Raw genomic sequence first — 17877 nt, 5'->3', positions numbered from 1 at the left:
CTTCCCCAGTGGCTTCAGTCGAGTTGCTCGGGGGTAGCTGAGGGCATAATTTGGTTTGCTGTCAGGTTCTGACTGGAATCTGCTGTCCCTCAGTCTTGAAATATGACACCTTGATGTATGGTTTCCACAGACATATACCTTATAAGCTGCACAGTGCTTTGAACAGTTAGATGTTTTACTCAATATATAAATGCACACTAATGCTAAACAACAGTCGCTGTGTGAATCTGTTCTTAGACACCATCCAACTGAGAAACAGCAAAACATGGTACCCTGTTGCAACTAATTTAAATGATGGGGTTGACACTAGAGACAGCTGTGCAGGAGACCAGCTTCAGAGCTGCCAAAGAGAAACTAGCTGCTCTCTTAGGTCTGGTCTATACTACCCGCCTGAATCGGCGGGTAGAAATCGACCTCTCGGGGATCGATTTATCGCGTCCCGTCGGGACGCGACAATCGATCCCCGAATCGGCGCTCTAACTCCACCAGCAGAGGTGGTAGTAAGTGCCGCCGACAAAAAGCGGCAGAAGTCGATTTTGCCGCCGTCCTCACAACGGGGTAAGTCGGCTGCAATACGTCGAATTCAGCTACGCTATTCACGTAGCTGAATTTGCGTATCTTAAATCGACTCCCCGCTGTAGTGTAGATGTACCCTAAGACTGCTCTTATGATCTTCCACTCTATGAGACTTCTCTTGCTGTCTTACATATGATAAGTATTTTGTGAATGAATTCAAGGGTGCCTCAGGGTTCTTCACTACACAATAAATATAATCTCAGTGTTGGGGGAGGGGGGTAAAATCATGCATAGCAAGACAGCAAAATATCTTACTACAGAGTTTTAAAGAACTCCCCCTACTCTTGCCAGATTTGATGGAAGATGTATGTTTGTCTAAACATCTGGAAGTATCAGCCATGAACCTATAGCTCCACTGACTATCTAAATCTGAGCAAGTAGGCTAACGGTTAGGCTGGCATGAGTGTTGCTATGGTATTTTTCCTAAATTCCTGACCACAAATTGGACAAAAGATGGGTATATGGGAATTGAACAGCCTTCAGTGCCCAATAATAGGTAGGTGAATGTTGCAGGATTGGTCACTTGACAGCAGTATTTGCTCAGATCAACTGTAAATTAAATGTCTCTGGAGTGAGTAAGCAAGTGATAGCTTTGGACTGAGCAAAGAGAACACTGGAACAGGAATACTGCAGTGTGTGGGAACCCATGATAAGTTGAACAGCTGGTGAAGTAATGCTATTTAAGTGGGAGCTTGAGTTGACATGAAGCAGAGGCTCACCTACTGTAGTGAGATGTTGGGCTGTAAAGCTGTCATCCAGTTATAGCTATTGGATCTACATAGCAATATTTCAAAGGAAACATACTTTGAAAAGAACCCCCTATATGCTTTTAGTATGGATGTGTCCCAATTCTAGGCTTGGATTTATACCAGTATAAACAAAATCAATCTGGTCTAAAATACCTGGAGATGTGCACAATGGCTATTGAGTTCCCTTTGCCGGTGGCTGCATTTCAATAGCTGGTAAAGTCCTCCCTATTGATATCCCTTACTTCTTAAGGAGTTAATGGATGAATTAAACAGTTAATGTCTGTAATGCACTTTGCAATTCCTAGCTCAAAGGCACCATTGAAGTAAAAAAATATATTTATTTTTGTAATAAATGTCTTCTATTTTCAGTCACGGGAGTGAGAGAAGCCCATATCTGCCAGTAACTTGTGTGACCCAGAGCCAATCATTTACACTCTCGGGATAAACTGAGACACATGTGCACAACACAGACAATATTTGCCTGGCTTACTAGGTGCTATGAAGATAAATAAAGGTCTTCAAAGAGCTTGGGTGTGCTCTACAGAAAGACACTACAGAGCACAAAAGCCACAGTTCCTCTCATTCTGTGAGACTGAAGACTTTTCTTCAGTAATTCAGTCTACGAAAAGGTACCCTGGTTCATATTAACTTAGTCCTCTTCAAACAGGACTAAGTTAATGCGAACTTAGGTATCTTTTAATTTGTGTTAGCAGCACCCACAAGGGCAGTTACAGTGCAGCGCGTTAGTGAATGCTGCAATTAATCAACCCCGTAGTCTGAACTACATGGCCATGTAGACAATCCTTGAGTATCTGCTAAAGCCTTGTCTTCACCAAAAAAAAGTGTGTTCGTAACTCAAGTTAGCTGACTCAAGGTAAAATCATAGTGAAAACTACAAGCTGCCTTACCTTCACTAGGATTTAACCTTAAGGATTTAACACTTTTTGGGGGGGGAGGGGTAGTGAAGACAAGGCTTTAATATTAGAACTAACTGACTGTCACACGTAAATAGCAAAGTCTGTGAAAAGGTCACACAGTGATACTGTCCAGACAGAAGTTACTAGCCAGAGAATGTTATCACTGCTTTATATAAAATTGTCCTGCCCTGCTACAATTCCGCTCTCCGAAGTATATAGGAGTGGGGAGGATCACTTAGGAATCCAATAGCATCCTTCCCTTTTAACTAGCCACAGTAGCGGTGAAACCTATGTGATATGCTGCCTCACTCCTAAAATGCTAACCCCTATAAAAACATTAAATAAAACAAGGAAATTCATTGACAAAAAAACAACAACTTATTAATGTGGAGTTAATTGACTGCATCTACTTATTAATGTAGAGAGGGGTAGTTGGCTGGAAATGTTGTTAGGGGGATATCTTTTCTCATGTGCTTAAAGTTACTGTAACCAACAATGAATAATAATTAAAAAAAAAAAAAAACTTTTTACAGAGCATTTTTGGAACTTTCATTATAAGCTTTTGTGCCAGATAACAATATCTTCAGCAGATACAATGAACAAGCTGGACTGTAAAATGGTGGTTCATTCTGTTTGTCACACGTGTTAACCTTTTAGTTCATCTTAAAGTTAGGGGCAGTTTTACCACAAAGTAAAACTGATTTAAGATTTTTACGGATATGCCTATAGCATGTAAGAGCAAACCTGAAATAGCATCAAGTGAAACATACTCACAAGTTAGTGCACATCTTGAATTGCCCATCTTGTCTACTCAGCCCTTAAATCTTGCCAAGGTACAGAAATGAATGAAAATCAAGGGGCAATCCTGAACACGAGAGTTTTGTTTCTTATACAAGAACTACCAATTAATTATAATATAGAGACTGCTTGCAGCTAAATTATCCTCTTACACACCAGCTCACTTATCAAGAGAACCCCTATTTTTACTCTGATACTAGCCATGGAATGTGCCCATTGGAGAGGAGGAAAATGCAAAGCAAGACTGAATTAACTTCTAGGACAACGCTGGTCTTTTCTGCAGCTTAAGCCGTTTCTAACAAAACAGAGTTTAAAGCCATGTGGACTGCACAGTGCTCCTGGCATCCATTCTCTCTCAGTGGGAGCCAGATTAACCCAGCGAGGTGCACACTGTGCAACCCTGAAGTGTCGTAAAACAAGCTTCTATCACTAAGTGGAAGAGAACTGTGGTGACACATGGTGCAACTGAGCACCTGAAATCAGGATCTCTTCTTAAGGGTTAGTGTTCAGATTGTTCGAATTGCTCAAATCTGCTTTAATGGGAGTCGAGCATCCCACTTCACAGTTTGGAAATGTATCCTTAAATGCACGCAGTCCGTCTGAGCTGACGTTACTAAGTTTGCAGGAGTATCTGAACTGAATCAAACTATTCAGTAACTGCTGCTGTTTACACTGTTTGCAGCCCACCTAGTAAGAAAACAGGGATAGTTTTAATGAAAGACAGTTTGGGGTTTGAGATTCCTTTTATTACTCTCTCATCACCCATCCGAGGGGTAGCCGTGTTAGTCAATCTGTAAAAAGCAACAGAGGGTCCTGTGGCACCTTTAAGACTTCTGTTAGTCTTAAAGGTGCCACAGGACCCTCTGTTGCTCTCTAATCATCGCGCTTTGTGCTCTGGTAGCAGCAACTGTTCTCCAGTCAAGTAAGGCTGGACTTGGCTCTAGGCCTGAGGCAGTCTCTTGAATGACCGTGATCCCAGATCCTTGCTGAGGAAGGGAAAAAGCTCACCTTTCAACCTGGATCTTGCATGTAGTAGCATGTTGTGCTGCCACCAGAGCACTGGACTGGCCCAATTGTAGACTTTTTCGCTATCCCTTACTTCTTCTAACGTAAGCACAGAGGGTTCAGTTCTGCTGTCAGTTACAGCATGCAAACTCACTGACTTGCATACACTGGAACATATGTACCTGGGGGCAGAGTTGGGGCCCCGAAGATGTTACGTGAAGGGCAGCAACAGATGCAGTCAATTAGGTTCTGCCTTCTAAAACAAATCCTCTGGCCATTTAATTCAAATAGTGATGCACCAAAAGAAAACACCACCAAACTGGAAAGCCTGAGGGCTAAGACGCAGATGACTAAACACGGTTAGTCATGGACTTCAGATGCCAACAGATCATATTTAGTAACTTAGGCTGCAGGCTCTGTTCCTTTCTTTGTATCAATAACACAATAAAAGCCTATGTTAGTTAGGAAAGAGCTCCCTTAGGAAATGGGGATATGATGCAAAAAAAGCAGAACAAGGGATTTGGCCTTATTACTGCATCTCGGGCTACCTCAGAGAAATCTGACCCTAGAGAAGCCGCTGCTGTTCTGAGAAAAGCTCTCGTTTAATATCAGTTTACTCATGCCATTTTAATAGCTGGCTCATTACAAGGGTAGTGCCAAGTTTTCCAAGCATAGAATAAGGGTGAGGGATAGAGTTCTTGTGTGCTACTCTAAAAGGGAGGAGGGGGAAGCTTTACAAAGAAGAAATACAACATTTTAGTACTTTGAAAAATTCTTGGTTATAACTCCTGTATTACAATAGGATGCTGAAACAGATCTTTCCTAAAACAAGGACTCTGTGGAATGAATACATCAGGCCTCACCCTTGGGAGTCCAAATTGTGCTTAGGTTATAAGTGGAAAATGAGCGTGGTGGTCTAGCCCTACACTCCCCTCACAATTGGCAGTCTCTCCTCAAGAGGCCTAGGACTGAAAGACATGGGGAGCTGCAGACCAAGGAGTACCCAATGCCATCAACAGAAGTTGTGTGAGGAACAACAGCCATACTCTGTGCAATAACATCTGTGCCCAAAGTGCCTTATGACTACTTATAGCAAAAAAAAAAAAAAAAAAAAAAGGAAAACGTGACATAAGCACATTCTCAAAATGGAGCTTGAATTATTTAAAACTCCTTTAAGAGTGGTAGCCATTTAGTGTATCAGCAAAAACAACGAAGAGTCCCCTTCTTGTCAACTGTTAATCTGACAGTTGACAGATCAGTATAGTAAGCCAGTCCTTTGGTCATGTCAACACTGTTTCACTCCGAGGCAGAGCATTTTGCTGGAGATTTGTTAAACCTACTTGTGTAGTGAAACTGCAATTAATAATATTGTTTGGTGGAAGGTGTCTGGGCATTTACATGAGTTTCACTGGAAGGTTTCCTTTGACGAGCAGTTTCATTTAAAGGCTGTGAAGAACAGAAATAGATAAGAAACAGCTGTAGGATTTACCATAAATAAGAGAGCTTGTCTGATTAATCAGATTAATGAGACCTCTGATTAAGAGCCAGCTGCAGCTCCCTCCCAATAGTCCTATTTTTAGAGCTTGTGTGTATGAGAGGCCATTGAAACTCAGATATTTAAATATCATGGGGATGGGGGGGCAGGCAGGGAAACAATTAGATTAAAGATTTTTTTAGTGCAGCTAAGCCACTGAGAGGCATTCTGATGTTGGATAACAAGGAGTCCTAACAACGAGGAGTCCTTGTGGCACCTTAGAGACTAACAAATGTATTTGGGCATAAGCTTTCCTGGGCTAAAACCCACTTCATCAGATGCATGGAGTGGAAAATACAGAGGCAGGTATAAATACACAGCATATGAAAAGATGGAGTTGCCTTACCAAGTGTGGGGTCAGTGCTAACAAGCCAGTTCAATTAAGGTGGAAGTGGGCTATTCTCAACAGTTAAATATATATATGGAGATATACCTATCTCATAGAGCTGGAAGGGACCCTGAAAGGTCATCGAGTCCAGCCCCCTGCCTTCACTAGCAGGACCAAGTACTGATTTTGCCCCAGATCCCTAGGTGGCCCCCTCAAGGATTGAACTCACAACCCTGGGTTTAGAAGGCCAATGCTCAAACCACTGAGTTATCTCTCCCCCTAATCCGGTAAGAAAAGAGGTTCCAAACAGAATGCCGTGGAGAATCCCCCACTCCAGTGATGGGGACTGTGTGTCCAGTGGTGGTGGTAGTAACACACAGTCCCCCATAACTGGAGCGGGGGATACCCCAGGGCATTCTGTTTGGAACCTCTTTTCCTGAACTATATCCCCTCCTCCTCTATGTTTGGACACTAAGGAGACCTGCTAACATGCTGAGCCCCCACGGACAGTGATCCCATTAGACTCAATATATTGCAGTAGGGCTGGTCCAGGAGAACAGAGCAGTTACTAATGGTGATGGAAACAGCTCTTCCTCAGATAAAGGAACAGCTACTGTAGCTGTTTGAATTGGCTGCAGCAGATGCAAATTTGGAGTTCAACCCTACAACTACTTAAATAAATATAAATATACTTAAATACTATGTAAATAACATGAAGAAAGTTAAGTCCCACTAAAGTCCTATGTGCACATGTTTGCAGGATCAAGCCCCTGAATTGAATCAGGCTTATAAGCTGGCTTTCTATACTTTAGCCCTGGATAGACAGACTTTCCCAGCAAATAGTATGGCAGACAAGAGGAACTAACTAGGAAATGCACTCTACTAATGGTTCTACTTTTTGGCTGGATTTATTGGTGAATGATCCTAGGTAATGCTGCACAAATAAAAATAGTCAAGAAAAGCCATGGAAATGGACTGTTCTGGGTACTTCTAGACAGATGGGTTTCCTACTATGAGCTTATGAAAAAATGGTGCCAATTGAGTAGAGGGAGATAGGTTCAAGCATGTAAAAATAGTCTGGAAAGCTATAAAAGAAAAGCCTAAACAGAAGATTAAAAATAGTTCTGCGCAGGGTGGTGCTGGTAATGCGAGAAGCTCAGGATTTATCAGAACCTCTGTAAGCTGAAAAATGCCTAAGAGGGTTAAGAAAATAATCAGTTTATATGAAGCCTTGAGTGTTGAAATACAAGTGCTGCAATCTGGGAGGAGGAAAAGGCTTTCTGAAAAGTGACTCCAGTGAGTCAGAGCACTCTGGCAGGCTGCAGGAGGGTCTAGCTCTCTGCTGGGCCCATGTTGCAGGAGAGACAGTCACCTTGGACTTGGGAGAAGTTAGAGCAAGAAGATCTAGAGAAAGCCCTGAGTAATAAAGGGGACACAACACCAGAGATCCAGAAAGCAGCCAACCTGTGGCCAATCAAGCAAAGCCAAAAGCCTGTCATCACTAACAAGTTGTTTGGAGTATAACTTAGAGACTCTAACAGCACTGGACCTAAATTGTGAGAGACAGAAGTGAGAGAAACCCTATAGGTTTTCTGTAACACTGTTAAGCTAGCGTGGACGTTGCACAGCATGGCTTTCTGTGCTCATCAGGGAGTGTGCTTGTATTTCAAACCTGCTAGCAACAACTGTGTCCATGCATGGTTGTCACTAGCACAAGCTCAAGAGTATGCTGAGCATTAGTATAAACACTTCTTTCATCGTATGCCAAAATAGTAGTTGTATTTACTATGACCATCCTCTTCACCACTTGCTTTGATACTGAAGTCTATGTCAAAGGCTGTGTTACTCTTTTGGCTGGGGGTCCAGTTTCCTCTTCAAAATGAGGGAAGAGAATTGTCCTCAAAATATGATGAAGGAAAAAAAAAAGTCATAGAAATGTAACACTTTTCCACAACTGCTTGTTAGAATTGCTTCTAAACAGACCCTTGGTGCAGAAAGAATGGTCTTACAAAAGATATGTTGTGCGCATTGGTACGCTGGCCATTTCTGGGATGATGTGGGTTCAGAAAATAGCTTGTCTCCTGTAGAATGGAAACTAAGAGACTCATCAAGCAAAGCTTTGTCTGGAACAGGCTCAGCTGCCACAGCCCAACCCCAAGACAAGATTTGGAGACATTTCTAGTTGATTTAACTTGGGTTTGGGAGGGGGAAGAAGGAGGGGTGAGGGACAAGTTGCAGGCCTGTGATGTTACTATCAGTATTTGCTCCATGGAAAGGCATGATGTAACACAAACCAAAACCCTGAAACTCAAATCCCCTCTCTCATGTGATTATTTTTCCACTTTAAATTCAACAGTGAGCAGTAATAAACAAGGATCGTCCAGGCAACAGCTGCTGACTCCAAAGAGTGCATATCTTCAGTGATTCAGCATTCTGCTACATTCACAAACCGCAAATTCATGCTAGCACAGATGAATATGCAGAGAGAGAGAGAGACGGCTGACTGGTAACATTTTTATTACTATATCATCACTGTCCATGCACCTTACTGCTAAATTTTGAGAAACAGTCTCTATTTGTAGTTTTGCAGATGCAGTTGTGCAGTTCTTAGTGTGCACAACAACCAGCAGCCTTCAATAGTAGGATTCTGACAATGAAACAACTTGATTATTTTGGGCACAAATCAATTGCATCCACAAATCAGATAAAAAAAATCCTGTGATATTGTAAAAATTGAAAGTTGTTGCGTTTTTAAAAAGTGCCCACTGTTAAGTAAGACAACAAGTAACAAAGCTTAAAGCAGAACTTGAATGGAAATGCAGCTCAATAAGGGAAAAGTAAAACAAAGAAATACACTTTGAGCCTCCATACTCCGCAAAAATCTTTTCCAATATGCAGGGTTTAAGTAGTAAATGTTGAACCAGGGAAGCTCATCTTTTTTTGAACATCCAAGATAAAGTAACTAAGTATATTAATTAGGGTAACTGAGTTACCTTGCCATGGGGAGCTCACATCATCTCATAGAGAACGTCTACCAGAGATTCCAGAATTTGGTCCTCAGTCTTATTCAAGCTAAACTATGGGTGCAGGGGCTCAGCTGTTGTTTCACACTCCAGCCTGGGTGAATGAGCATCTAATTATTGTTCTCTGGAAGAAATGCAGCACCCTTGTCCTTTCCCTATCCCTGCAGACTTATTTTAAAACAAAAATTGGTGAGTGCTATAGCGGTGCCAATAAAACAACAAGAAATAAAACAAAACCTTTCCGTTGCAATATATAAGGCATGTAGGTTACCCACTTTGTGCTACTCTTCTCTTATTTGTTTTGAGCAAATCAAGAAGCAGAACCCCTCTGCCCCACTGCTTCTTCCACACCGGCTATTTTAGAAGATGAAACTGCCTTAAGCTTCATAGCCAAAGCGAGGGAGCACAGAAACCCAGAAGCCGGGCACTCCTAGAACAATGGCTGCAGAGTCATCTATTGGCATGACTACTTGGCTGTTTAAGATACATGGGTAGGCACCATATGTTGATGAGATTCTGCTAATCTGAATTTGGTGTTTGCAGCTTCACACATGTGCAGTAATTTTTTGCTTCAGATTGAAACTAAAAAGAGTTGACAAGTGACTTCTTACCGTTAACGAGAGAGCCATGCAGACAAAAGTGAATTTCTTGATATGCGTTGCTGTGACTGTGCTGCTGGTGTTCACCAGTTTATTGCTGGGGTTATTCTAGGGTGAGAGAGAGAAAGAGATAACAAGCATTAACATGGCTCCAGACTGCTGTGGAGCTGACAGCACCAGGGTTATAAGGGGGATCTCACTGTCTGTGTGCATAGTTCTTACTTTTTTTTTATTATTATTATTATTTAGCTTCCAAACAGGACACTTGCACAAGCCACAGAATATCTTTCCATGTGAACTGACAATTGTTGTTCAACTGGTCTCTCACAGAGTTTACTAATTGCCTCAGTCTGCTAAGTGGTAATGCCTGTTTAAAAGTTTTAATGATTCTTTCTAAGGATACTGGTGTGGTGTTGGCTATCTTTGCTTAAAGCTTGAAGGACACTATCATAGCCAGGAAAAATGTTATCTTCCCTTTCCCCCCTGTTCCCGCATCAACACAGAGTGGCACAGCATATACATAGCAACGCAACCTCCCCTGTCTCAATACAGATCCAATTAGCCAGGGAGTGACGAATATAAACAAAGATCTTGGAACACCTGGTGCTGCTAATTAAGTCTGATGAACTGTACATAATTAGAACTGCTAGATCTTCCATCCTGAACATGGATTCTGCACTCACATCACAGTGGCAGGTGTGCTTAAAAAAAAAAAAAAAAAAAACCCATTCATTCCCCAAAGCACCTAAAACCAACAAATGAAGCTAAAGGTTTTATACTACTGCCTGGGAACGCATCCTTATGATAAATTACATAAATGAGCTGTGATAGGGGAGCACAGAAACCCAGAAGCAGGGTACTCCTAGAACAATGGCTGCAGAGTCATCTATTGGTGTGATTACTTGGTTGTTTAAGATACATGGATAGGTACCAGAAGTGATAAGATCTCTCATGTAGTACAATATTTACTCAGCCTTGATGTAGTTCAAGCAGAAGAATATCAAACTGGCAGTCACCTGGTGTGGACAGCTTGCTAAACCTAATCTGAGAAGTCGGAACTTGTGCAAACCCATCCAGGGGAGTGTCAGACATGAATGTGGGACAGATTAAAAGCACACTGACTATTTCAGGAGCTTTTGTACAAAACTCAGACTCAAAACTTTCACAAGTTATTACTTAACTTACGGAACCCCATTCTGCATTGGGATGCTCAAGTTGCACTTTGATGCCCACATACAAATTGGCAATTTGTACAAAACCACTTCTAACCATCAAAAGGGTAAGGCTCTGGAACAGCCTCCCAATAGAAGCTGTTTGCCCCCCAACGCCGGATTAGTTTTGAGAGAGAGCTGGGCAAATGAATGAGTGAAACCAAATGATGGGTTTGTTTTTGATGGTAGGGGGCAGAGTTCAGGGCTGGGGCTCACTTCCAGTTTACATCTCATGTTCCTAAAAGCTCATGCTTTGGGATTTTAGCTGGCCACCTGGAAGGATCAGGAAGGGATTCCTTCTTCCCTACCCCCAATGTATGCTTCCTCTGAAGTGTCAGAGATGGCCACAGCTGGAGATGGGAGTTGGACAGGGAGGGCCAGGAGTCTGAGGTGGCACTGACCATTCTCTCTCAAGTGGTTGATTCTTGCTCAAACGCTCAAGATCTAACTGATCACCACATGTGGGGCCAGGAAGGGATTTCCCCCCAGGTCAGTCTTAAGAAACAATAGCTTCCAACAGATGCATGAATATGAACAGGGATAAAACAATTATTTTTCTTGACCCTCTGAAGACACTGTGTGTGTATTACACAACACCCAAAAAAAAAAACAAGAACAATAGCTGAAGCATTCACAGCCAGAGAACAGATTTTTTTTTTTTTTTAAATAATGGTTCCTCTATACCCAGCCTGTGTCATGCCACCTTGCTCTTCAAAAGGTATAATCTCAACCCTAGATTTACTTCGCAATTAGATCATACCTGTTTGATTCCTATCCTAACTCCTTCCCCACATGAACTTGTTCTTTTGGATACCACCTGCTGGCTGTGACAAATCATACTAGCTTCTACTTGAACTGTTGACTCTCAATGTTATCAAATAAAGTAAAGTTATAGAATCATAAAAATGTAGGGCTGGAAGATATTTTGAGAGGTAATCTACTCCAGCACCCCATACTGAGACAGGACCAAGTGAATTTAAACCATCTCTGACAGGTGTTTGTCTAACTTCTTCTTAAAACCTCCAGTGACCCAGTCAACCTGTGGAACTCTTTGCCAGAGAATGTTGTGAAGGCCAAGACTATAACAGGGTTCAAAGAAGAACTAGATAAATACATGGAGGATAAATCCATCAATGGCTATTAGCCAGGATGAGCAGGGATGGTGTCCCTAAACTCTGTTTGCTAGAAGCTGGGAATGGGAGACAGTGAATGGATCACTTAATGATTACCTGTTCTGTTCATTCCCTCTGGGGCAGCTGGCATTGGCCACTGTCGGAAGACAGGATACTGGGCTAGATGGACCCTTGGTCTGACCCAGTATGTCCGTTCTTATGTGATGGGGATTCCACAATTTCCCTTGGTAACCTATTCCAGAACTTGACTACCCTTATAGTTAGAAAGTTTTTCTTAATATATAACCTAAATCTCCTTTGCTGCAGATTAAGCCCATTACTTCTTGTCCTACCCTAGGTGGACATGGAAACAATTGATCACTCTTCTCTCTACAGCATCCGTTAACATATTTGAAGCCTGTTATCAGTCTTCTCTTCTCAAAACTAAACATGCCCAGTTTTTTTAACCTTTCCTCATAGGTTGAGCTTTCTAAACTTTTTAATATTTTTGTTGCTCTCCTCTGGATTCTCACCAATTTGTCCACATCTTTCTTAAAGTTCTGGTGCTCAAAACTGGTCAGTACTCCAGCTGAGACGTCACCAGTTCCGAGTACAATGAAAATTACCTCCCTTACCTTACATGCAACACTCATGTTAATATGTCCAAGAATTGTATTTTTGGCTTTTTTGCAACTGTATCGCATTAACAACTCATTTTCAATTTTGATCCACTACAAACCCCAGATTCTTTCTTGCAGTTATTCCTCATTCTGTAGTTGTGCATTTTTTTTTCCCTCCTAAGTGTGATACTTTGCATTGTTTTTTCCTGAATTTCATCTTGTTGATTTCAGAGCAATTCTCCAATTTGTCAAGGTCCTTTTGGACTCTCATCCTGTCCTCCAAACTACATAAGCCTATTTTCCACTCCACCTATGACCGTTCAAGTCATTAATGAAATTATTGAATGGGGAAGTTTTTTTTAGAAAATGAAAGTTCAGATATTGCCCAAATCCTGGTCCCACTGTAGTCAATAGCAAACCTCTTATCAAGTTTAGTGGCACCAGGGTTTGGCCTTGTATGTGGAGTCTCCATATCGTCTCATTGTTGTAACTTGCACATGCAGTACACGGAAACAATGAGTTTCACGATATCGGTACTGATTGTTAGCAAGCTCCACAACCCTTGTCCTAATCCACGCTGGTCCGCAGTTTGTTTAGTTTTGTATTGCTGATCTAGAGTACCGCTAGGTGTCTAACAAAGATGCTACCCAATTTTCATATTATAGTCTCTATTCAGCAGGATGTCCCTGAATAAGTCTATATATTGAACTTTAGTTGGCATGCGAGTCTTGTCCTCATATAAATAAAGTTAACAATTGTGACTGACTGCTTATTTTAAAAATTGGATGGAAGTGTGGTGGATGAAACCAAATAGGGCTTGATTACTTACATCTGTGTAAGTGCATACATGCCCCCACACAAAAGTGTTTATTCACCCTGGATTGGGACCAAAGGAATTCAGGAGTGTACAAGCAGCTGGGGAATGGAGGGTTGTCATCATGTAAATTAAGTGTTGGTGTAGGTATGTAGGCTGTTACCAGTGCCAAGTCAGAGCAAAATGTAATTCAGACTAAAACACTAAGGGGCTTTTTGTTCTGTTTTGTTTCCTCAAATCAATTCCAGGAGCAGTCCTGGAGTTCTTATGTAACTTGCTGAACTCCCGTGAAAATTCTCATTCACCTTGATCGGTTAAGTCCATAGTATAGAAATAATATATGGACTGTCTGCTTGTTTTAGCCTGTGAAGTAAACTTCGTTTAAGTTCCTCAGCTGCTGGATATTTCATGAAGATGTTCTTCATTAGGGAAATTGCTAAATTAAACTGAAGCTACCACTGAAGTTTTTAAAAACTTCAGAAATATGGCAGTTATCTATGTTCAAAACAAACAAAAAACACCAAGGACCTCAAATCCGGGAAACTGAGAGGTAAGGTTAAAACTAGAAATAAGACCAATTCTTGAAATTACAGAAAGGCACAATTAATGCTAATTCAGAGTTTAGGATTATCTAAGATGTTAAAATAATACATTATAGATACAAAAAATAAAAATAGAGGACCAAAAATACATCAATCAACTAATTCAACATGGCCTGAGCCATGCTTGTGTGTGCGCTAATATATACACACACACACACACGTGGAATAGGGGATCAACTCTGAGGTGGCAAAATTACTCAAGACAGTTAAGTTCAAAGATGCTTCTGAAGAGTTACAAAGGGATCTCACAAAATTGGGTGACTGGCTGAAAAAAAGGCAGATGAAATTCAGTGTTGATAAACACACATTGGAAAAAATAATCCCAACTATACATACAAAATAAAGGAGTCTAAATTAGCTGTTACCACTCAAGAAAGAGATCTGGAGTCATCATGTGTAGCTCTCTGAAAACATCCACTCAGTGTGCAGTGGCAGTCAAAAAAAGCGAACAATGTTAAGAACCATTAAGAAAGAGAGATTATAAAACAGAAAATATCACAATGCCACTATATAAATCCATGGGGCCACCCACACCTTGAATACTGAATGAAGTTCTGGTCATCCCATCTCAAAAAATATGCATTAGAATTGGAAAGGGGGCAAAGAAGGGCAACAAAAATGATTAGGGGGATGGAACGGTTTCCATATGGGGGAGAATAAAAAGACTGGGCCTGTTCATCTTAGAAAAGAGACAACTAAGGGGGGATATGATAGAGGTCTAAAAATCATGAATGGCATGAAGAAAGCAAGTGTTATTTACCCATTCACATAACACATGAACCAGGGGACACCCAATGAAATTAATAGGCAACAGGTTTACATCAAACAACGCACAGTCAACCTGTGGAACTTATTGCCACACAATGTTGTAAAGGCCAAAAGTATTACTGGGTTAAAAAAATTAAGATGGTCAGGGATGCAATCCCATGATTTGGGTGTCCCTAAACCTGCAAATGCTAGAAGCATCTGGCACTGGCTGCTGTTGGAAGACATGATACTGGGCTAGATAGACCATTGGTGTGGTCATTCTTACACACACACACACTTAAGGAGAAATGGAAAATATGGAGATTAGTGTATGAGTCTTCTTCCCTTACACATCTTTTACACTGTTTTAACTCTTCTGCTTTCTGCAGACTATCCTTAATTTATAGTGGTGTAAATCAAAGGAAAATTGGGTCTAGAACTACCATGAATGTGAAACAGGACTACAAAGTATTTACCACCATCATACAACACAAATACTCACCTTGTCAAAAGCAGGATACACGGCTCTAATTTCGGTCAACCAGCCATACGGCATGTGTCCCACAGGGTATGTAGCTGTCAGAATTGCCACAGCCTACAACAGGAGAAAAGAGAACATACTTACACTTCAAATCTTCAGACAGCATAAAGAAACTAACCTTTTATCCAATTTTCAGTTACTATTGACCTCAGTGCAACAAGAGACAGGCAACCAAGTGGGCAATCATTACATCAGGAAAACAATCACAGAAACAGTTTTTCTATGATGCATTTCAGACTCAGGGAAAATTCAACTTGGGTGAAAATATATGACTTAACTGTGTGGTGTTACCATCACAATAGTACTCTCTGATTATATTGTAGATTTTTAATGTTTATTTACTCATCAATGAGTTGATTTTTTCCCTTTATTCTTTCTACCATGTTGATTAATTATTCCATCTAGTGAGGCTTACATACACTGCACTAGAGTAAATTGCTTTTTCTATTAATTGTATTCCATTATCTTCATTTTTTTTCATACAATTTTGTTTTAATAAGTACATAAGTAAAACAGTGGAAACATAAAATGATTTAATTAAAAAGAACTACAACAATGTAATTTGAAAACCTGCAGACTGACTCACTTTGGATGTCAGATTGACTGTTTTGGGCTAGAGGGACCCTAGAGACAGAAAACTCTGCTTACTCCTGTACTAATCAATTGAAATCAGACAAAAATAATCCTAGATTGTTGTTTTTAAACACTAGAACCAGCTCATTACCTGAAATCTAAGAAAACTAAGTCCTCTGGTACTTTTGCAAGTACCATTTACATAAATGAGATACAAAAAAACCTAACACCTCAACAGATTTTAAGATTGCTTTGTGCTGCTGTTTATGTTTTCGTCTTTCCTGAGGAAAAAGTCAAATTACTGTATATATCAAGGAAACATTTTCAAACATTGAAACTGCCTTTTTTTCCTATGGAGGCTGGTGAGATTTTCCCAACACTGTTCTGGCCACAGTTGGCCCAGATAAGATGGGGTAGTAAAAAATGTCCATCATTTCAGTCCTACCCTTCTCAACTGATGTATCTTGGTTCACATGGGAAGATAGTTTAGGGAGATTCTCTTTAGGCTCCTTCTAATGCTGCCTTGAAACTAGCAAACTGTCCCTATAACTTTCCTCTTTCTCAGAGCCAAAGTAGGTGTCAGTTCTGTGAATCGCCTGAGAACTTGATAATTTTACTATTCCCACTCCAAGAGTTTGACTGTATGGGGTCTGCAGGATCAGGCCTTCCTTGTCTTGTTACGATTCAGCTAAATTTAGACTCAGTTGGGTATGGATCGTTAGTGGAAGAGAAACATTTCTTTGGTCTGTACTACTGCTCTCTCAGGGTTTGTCTTCACAGCAATTAGACACCGGCAGCTGGCCTGGGCCAGCTGACTCGGGCTCATGGGGTTCAGGCTGTGAGGCTGTTTCACTGCTGTGTAGACTTCTGGGCACGGGCTGGAGCCCAGGCTGTAGGACTCTGAGGTGGGAGGTTCTCAGAGCTCAGGCTTCAGTCCAAGCTCAGAAGTCTACACTGCAATGAAAACAGCCCCGCAGTCCGAGTCCCACAAGCCCGAGTCAGCTGATATGGGCCAGCCACAGGTTTTTCTTTCCTGTGTAGGCATATCCTCAGTGTTTTGGTCTCCTAACAGAGGAATCAGAAAGGGCTTATGGGGCTAATCCTGCATGACTTGAATTCAGGAAACACCCACTGGGTGCACAAGCAACATAGAATCTGTTTCTTGTCCTTTTACAGAAACTACTGTTAACAACGCTGAAAGCATACCCTTCATTTGAGATCTAATCAACTTTTTAAAAATGAGTTAAAATAGCTTTAAACCCACTTCTGCTGCTAACCGCCCCATACCAGTTTTTATGATTATCTAATCACATTTTGCTGTTAGAAATGGTCCCTGTGGTGAGAAAGACCTACATAAATGGGAGAAAGTGGCTAGCCAGTCAGCTTTACCCCTTGCCCGGTATAAAGTGCTGTCCAATACACAAAGTAAACTGGAAAGATGGGGAAAATATTTTTTATAACCATTTAGTTGTTACAATACTGTTTAGCGTTACTTGTACCAACAGTAGGTAAGATATATCAGTGGTATTTAAGTTGGTATTCTTTTAGTTGCAAAGAATCTAGCTTTTTTTTTTTACTCTACCATCTGTTTTCAGTAGAATCTCTCATATACCTGAAAGCTGATTTGATTGAATAGTTATAGAAATGATTTATTCTTTACGTATTTTGATACCAGGGCCCAGCAATAGCTCAGCCCACTGTTTAGCATCTCTTTATGTGTACTAGAGTCTCTTCGGATTAATTTAGAGATTGCTTTAGTATTTAAATATCCTCCAGGATTTTTAACTTGAGTGATGGTGTCTCAATGCACAGGCTATGACTCTCCTACTTTGATAAACGTATATGAGATTTTAACATTAATAGAAACCCCCAAGTTGACAACCCTGGTTTAAAAAAAAAACCCAGGAATCAACTGAGGCATGTGGGCTAGTTACCCTCATAAATGTGTTAACACTGTATCTCCTTCCAGGCACCCCATCTCTTATAGCCAAACATTGAGAGCTGCTAGCAGGGAAATTTGAAAGCCCTTGCCTATACTCAAGCCTAGTGTATGGCAATTGTCTATGTTGCCAGCACTTCCCTTTTCAGAAACCAGAGATGAAAAGCACAATTGCTGAGAACGAGGAAG

General features: G+C 41.0%; 1 protein-coding gene across 1 annotated transcript in view; it reads right to left on the bottom strand.

Annotated features, from left to right (window-relative positions):
- The window catches only part of ANKH (ANKH inorganic pyrophosphate transport regulator), a 149680-nt gene that overhangs the window by 24903 nt on the left and 106900 nt on the right, over positions 1 to 17877 (bottom strand). Inside the window, exons 8-9 of the mRNA XM_054018446.1 lie at positions 15138 to 15230; positions 9542 to 9637 (exon numbers count right to left, since the gene is read on the bottom strand). Of these exons, the coding sequence (XP_053874421.1) occupies positions 9542 to 9637; positions 15138 to 15230 (189 nt within the window). The remainder of the gene's footprint in view (positions 1 to 9541; positions 9638 to 15137; positions 15231 to 17877) is intronic.

The sequence above is a fragment of the Malaclemys terrapin genome, chromosome 2 (genome assembly GCF_027887155.1).
Source record: "Malaclemys terrapin pileata isolate rMalTer1 chromosome 2, rMalTer1.hap1, whole genome shotgun sequence".
In the NCBI taxonomy this organism is placed as follows: Eukaryota; Metazoa; Chordata; order Testudines; family Emydidae; genus Malaclemys; species Malaclemys terrapin.
Note: the sequence above shows the minus strand (reverse complement) of the source record. Positions and strands in the feature narration are given on the sequence as shown.